Below are 5,768 nucleotides of genomic sequence, written 5' to 3' on the forward strand. Positions count from 1 at the left end.
TTCGCGCCGGGCGCTGGGGTGCGCCCGCTCGCCTGTTTTTGGAGCGGGAAGTACCCCGGAGCCCCCAGCAGCCCGTGTGCCTGCCTGGCGGGTACCGCACCTCGAGTCGTGGCTCAGCACTTCTTGCCGGGGAGAATCGAGCCCTTTATTTGCAGTAGTAAATTCAGCCTCTGCTCAAACGTGGTCTCGGCTGAAACTGCTGCGGAGTTGCTGTTTATGCGGATTCTGGCTTTTATGGAAACACCTGTTTGCTAGGGAAAGGACCGAGACGGTTGGGCAGCTGTCAAAAATTAATAGGTGCCTCTCCCTAGCAATCTGCACGAGTGAGACGGTGTGTGCCCCGCTCACTTCAACTTGCTCCTTCAAGTAATTATCAGAAATTTTCCCAGCTGACGGCCACTGTTCGTTCGGCACAGGACAGTACTTCGTTGCATGCGAGTCATTCCTCTGCTGTGAGAATAGGCTGTATCTGACAGCTTTGGAGTATTTGTGGCCAACGTCAAATTCTAACAGTTTGTATCGTGCAATAACTAGGTACTACAATTTTATTTTAGAAACACGAGATTTGAATTGTTACCTCCTTTGGCAGGCGTCTCAGAGGATTTCACTGTGCCGAGTGGCGTTCTGTTCGCCATGCAAAGACATTCACAAGCCATCTAGAAGCCTTTGCCACGTCAGTGCTTTGTAAGCTGGGCTCCATAAATTTAGTAACATAGGAGAATCTGGAAATGCTGATGAATTGCTTCGCTTGGGTATGATTTTTTTTAATTATTTTTAAAGAAGGATTTTATGTACTTTGTTTTTATTTGAGGACAAACTGAAATTGGTACTTTCTCCTTGAAGGTGCGCTTGCTAATTGTTCTGCTTTCTTCTACGTGTGTTTTGTCACTGCTCTCCTCAGGCATCCCATGCACTTTGTTATAAGTCTCTCCTTATCTCCCTTTTGTCCATTCTTTTTTCTAGCGTTCATTTTCAGTTCTTCATCTGAGCAAAACATGTCAGGTGTTTCTAAAGCAGTTGTTCTGGCCTCTTTACCCATAGTTTGTGCCCTCTGCAACGGGAAGTCCAGGCAATGAGCTCAGCAGTGGCTAACAGCTAACTGGTAACAGTTAACAGCCCAGCGCGTGGTGATTATCGAGTTAGTAATGAGTCTTCCTTTAAGAACACACATACCCTTTAAAATCAGATAGAATATGCTATCTAGTGACTGGAGAGAGAATACAGGATGGTGTCTGTAGCTCTCAAATACTGCTCTGTGCCTAGATTAATTTCTTAGTAACAGTTGAATCCTATGAATTTAGAAACCTGCGTGGTGTTGTGGACCAAACTGTCTTGACTCAGGGAATTTAATTTAATTAATTGCCAGTTAACGTAAACTTTTAATCACTGATTTGGCTAGTGACATACAAAGAAGACAACCAGTTGAACACTTGGGGAAAACTCCTTTCCTCCCCCTTCCCTTCACTCCAGACACCTCCCCTCCCCTGGATGTCCCCACAGGTTACACTCCATCCCGTGGGCGAGGCAACAGTGGTGCAGGAGCCTGGGGTTGGTGCATGGAGGTTTGTTTCTGCTGCTCCTTTCTCATTTCTTCTGCTTCCATGTGAGCCCCTCCACCAGCCACGTTTCCCTCAGGGGTGTCCCTGCCCCGGCGTGGGCACCGCCACAGGCTGCAGTGCTCTCAGGGGTCTCCCTGCTCTGGTGCAGAGAGCCTTCTTTGAAAAGCGCATCTCCAGCCACATTCCCAACAGTGTCCCCTTCCCTGTGCCTCCCCCCATGTCTTTTAGCATGCTGTCACATGCCTCCTCCTGTGCTTCCTGCTGCAATTTCTGCCATCGGCAGCTCCTCCCTTTCTTTCTTAAGCTTGAGCAGAAGCACTGTGTGGTCCTCTGATGAGTTGGAGTTTTGGCAGGTGGTGGGTATGGTCCATTACACAGCCAGCTGAAACTGGCCATGACCAGTTGATGGCCATGGCAGTTGATGGCTTCCTCCCATGCAGCCCCCTGCTACCAAAACCTATGGTTTATCCCAACGCACGGGTGTGCCAGTTGGGTGATGCTGGGAGAAAGGTCCTGTCGTTGCCTTATTATAGGAGTTCTGGTCTCCTTTCATAAACATAGAAATAAAACCAAACTTCTCTGCTGGAGCTTGCTGAATACCAGCATTGTGTTATGCCACTAGCTTGGTAACACTTCTACAATTGTATTTGTTATTGACTTGTCTGAGTAGTGTCTGCTGCTGTGTAACCACTGATACCTGGGTTCAGAGGCAGCCGGTTTCTGTAATGATCAAGTTCATACATGTTTTTTGTGCCTAAAACTTTCTCAAAGAATTAGTTTTCCTCTGTTTTTCAGATCTGAAGGTAGTAGTTCTGCTGACGCAAAGGTGGCAGCTCCAGTTGCCAGGGAAGAGCCAGAGCTCTGCTCCACCAGTGTGAGTAGTCACTTCTCAGAGATCATTTCACTTCCTTGTTGTTTTGTTTGCCCTGCTCATTCAACGATTTTGTTATCTCATCGCTCGTATCTTTTGGTCTGAATTGCTGCCACCTTGACTTCCATGTGGGATTGTGCTTGTTAGATGAGATGCAATTTCGGGTTTGGGGGAATCGAGCCGTCCTCTCTCAATCCTTGCAAGATGGAATCTTGGTAGAACAAGGGATAATTGAGAGCAGTCATGTTTAACAGAAGGCTTGGGAACAAAAAGTTTCTTAGGCATTAAATTGCTACTGACAGGAGAGCCTGCGCATGCGGGACTGGATGCAGCTGTGGGAAGAGTTGGGAAGAGTGACGATGGCGGTAAATGGTCGGTGTAGTATTGAATCCTGCTCTTCTGTAGCCTGACATGCATGCTGCCTTGGGTGGGCATTACATCCCCTTAACATCTCCCTTCCCAAGTACATATTGTTTCTAGCTGTACAAAATCTTTACTTGATGTTTAACTTAAAAATGCAGAAAGTTATGTGGTTTTCCTGAACTGTTGCAGGGTGCAGAGTCCTTGGAGTGAAGAGACTATGTATTGATATTGCTCTTAAGCAGACAGGAAATAAGCCATTCTTCTTGCTCCTCAGGGCTTTCTGTCCTACACTGTGCCTTAAACATGGAAACTGTAGAAATGAATAGTGTATCCTTGAAACGTCCTTGCTCTGAGGATGATGTGGCTAACGCAGATGAAATTAAAAGACAGAAGATCTCGGAGGAGTCCAAGACAGGGAAGGACTCTGGGCAGAGCGTTGAGACTGTAACAGAACAACCTGACAAATCTCTGCTTGAGGACGCGAAAAGTGAAATAATCCCCAATGAGGAAAGTGAGGAGCAGGAAGATGAGGAACTAGAGGGCAGTGATGAAGATGGAGATCCAGAGAGCTTTGCAGACATGATGAAGCATGGACTGACAGAAAGTGATGTTGGCATAACTAAGTTTGTTAGCTCTCATAAAGGGTTTTCTGGAATCTTAAAAGAGAGGTAACTTTTTGTTTTGTTATGTATGTTAATTCCTTGCATTAAGCGGCTGTTGTTCTCCATTTTCCTTTTCTGACTTGCAGGATGCAGCTGGATTATGTGTGACCACTTGGGAAGTTCATCACTTTCTTTTCCTAGCGCTGAGACTGAGAGAAAGGTTTAATTTGGGACTTTTTTTTTTTTTTTTGTTTCTTCATCTCCCTTCTTTTTTTTCTTCACCTCCTTTCTTTCGTGTAAAATGGAGCTCTGAAGAAAGCACCTGTGTATGGGTAGAAATACATGATTACACTGACCTTTGCTGTTTGTCTTGCTCTCTGGCAGCAGCATACAGCATAAAATTTTATGCAATGCGCCCACCTTTTTGTACCACTCTTCAGTGCTGATACAAGATGCACTGGAGAACGGTATTGAAACCATTCCTCTTCGGTGGTTCTTTGCTTTTCCCTGGCTTTTTTTGTGCTTATGTCTCTAAACACGTATATTGTCAGATGGTCTATTAGGCTTTAAGTTATAGTCTGATCAGTTGTAAGGTCATTTACAAAATATAAAAGGGATTTTTTTTAACTCAGGGTGTGGAATTTTATATTAAATACTTAATAAGATGTTTGGGGTTTAGTACCTTTTTTGTTTAATGAAACTTCTAGGTTTTTAAATTAAATAACATCTTTGAATAAAGCAGAATGCAAATACAAAAACTCACTGAAGTGAGAATCATTGTTGCCCTGACTTAGCAAAGCAGTTAAGGATGCTTTGTTGACACACCAAGAAGTCCCTGGCTTCATATATAGATCATTTAACATAATGAAGTGATATGCACATACTATCTGTGCATTTAATCTTTATATGCAGCGTTAAGCAGTAGCATAATCCTTCACTGGGGAACACAGCCTGTGCTGAGCCTCCTTCTGGGAAATCTGCCAATTCTGAACCGAGGTGACCAAAGGTAGCTGGGTGGTAGAAATGTCCGTGGGCTCATGGTTTTTCTTTGATCCTAGTTTATAACACCCATCATTCATTTAGCCCTGGCACTTTTATGGTACCAGTCACTAGCCTGTCTAGACAGTTACAGATAATAAGAGAGGGGACACACAACGCTCCTCAGGAAGGAATTCTACCAATATGATGGGTTGGTGCACAGAGGTATGGCAAACGGAGGCTTGGGGGAGATACAGCAGAAACATTCCCATGGTGAAGTTTCATACATCTTTCAATATTCATAGACTACGCATTTTTTTCCTTTTCTTTTTTTTTTTTTTTTTTTAGCAATTGCAACATAGACTTGTCCATGCTCTGTTAAAGTCAGGATGTTTTTATTATTGGACATAGTGACTTGATCGAAAATGTCACAGTCAAATTCTTTGTTGCTATCATAGAGCATGCAGAGTAGCTGTTTATTTGAAAGATGTTCTCCAGAACTGAATATATGTAACAGAGCTGAATTTGTCCTGCTTTCATTAAAGAGTGGCTCAGATGCACTTTATCCTGCAGGTTGTTTGAAGTGACAGAGTTTAGTGCATTTGTGTTCGCGTTGTAGCAATGCAGTAGAGTCTTAAAATTGTCAGTAATGACTGGGATTGAGGGTAGGCATTACTGCTCTGCAAGTAATGGAATGGCTCAGCATAACTACCGCAGGTGCTCGGTTGTCTGCAGAGGGGTCTGCTGTGTTTGGATATGCCAGCCTTTCTTCTCTGTTCTGAGGGGCGAGAACAGGTACAGCTTTCTCATGGTTGAAGTTTCTTTTACATGAATTGAATTATGTGAATTCAGAATTCTTGAATGAATTCTTCTAGCAAACAGCTTCTTGGGAAGGAACTTTATGTGATGGCAGATTTTTATTTTTTTATTACAATTTTAATGTGTTTCTTCCCATCAGATACTCAGACTTTGTTGTCCATGAAATAGGCAAAGATGGACGTGTGAGCCATTTAGATGACTTTTCTGTTCCAGTGGATGATGAGGTAAATTTTGAGGTAAAGATTTGATAATGGCTACGCTCCTTAAGCAAAAATATTAAAAGGCTGAAAGTCGTTCTGTGAGGGTTATTGGATGTTTGTTTTTCCCCCCCCAAATATGTATTAGGACCCATCAGAAGAAACATTTACAGTTTTGTCAGATGAGGACAAGCAGCGTTTAGAGGAGCTCCAGCTTCTTAAGAATAAGGAAACTAGTGTTGCCATAGAGGTAAAATTAATAAAGGATACAAAGTTTGGGGTGGGGAAGGAGGAGGCTGAGAGAGTGAGTGAGTGAGTGGAAGGTACCCGCTTTCTAGTGCATGTAAGGTCTAAGAGCGGGTTCAACGTGATGCCACAA

The 5,768-nt window shown here is 43.7% G+C and overlaps 1 protein-coding gene across 3 annotated transcripts in view; it reads left to right on the forward strand.

The window, feature by feature from the left end:
- Positions 1–429: 429 nt before the first annotated feature.
- Positions 430–5,768, forward strand: part of PUS7 (pseudouridine synthase 7) — a 24,774-nt gene continuing 19,435 nt past the window's right edge. Inside the window, exons 1-5 of one of the 3 annotated variants that reach the window (XM_035896863.1) lie at positions 430–752; positions 2,355–2,433; positions 2,983–3,461; positions 5,332–5,428; positions 5,538–5,639. In XM_035896863.1, the coding sequence (XP_035752756.1) occupies positions 3,097–3,461; positions 5,332–5,428; positions 5,538–5,639 (564 nt within the window). In that variant the 5' untranslated portion in view covers positions 430–752; positions 2,355–2,433; positions 2,983–3,096. The remainder of the gene's footprint in view (positions 753–2,354; positions 2,434–2,982; positions 3,462–5,331; positions 5,429–5,537; positions 5,640–5,768) is intronic. The other 2 variants (XM_035896862.1, XM_009641387.2) reach the window with 2 other exon arrangements.

The sequence above is a fragment of the Egretta garzetta genome, unplaced genomic scaffold, assembly GCF_000687185.1.
Source record: "Egretta garzetta isolate BGI_Z169 unplaced genomic scaffold, ASM68718v1 scaffold156, whole genome shotgun sequence".
Classification (NCBI taxonomy): domain Eukaryota; kingdom Metazoa; phylum Chordata; class Aves; order Pelecaniformes; family Ardeidae; genus Egretta; species Egretta garzetta.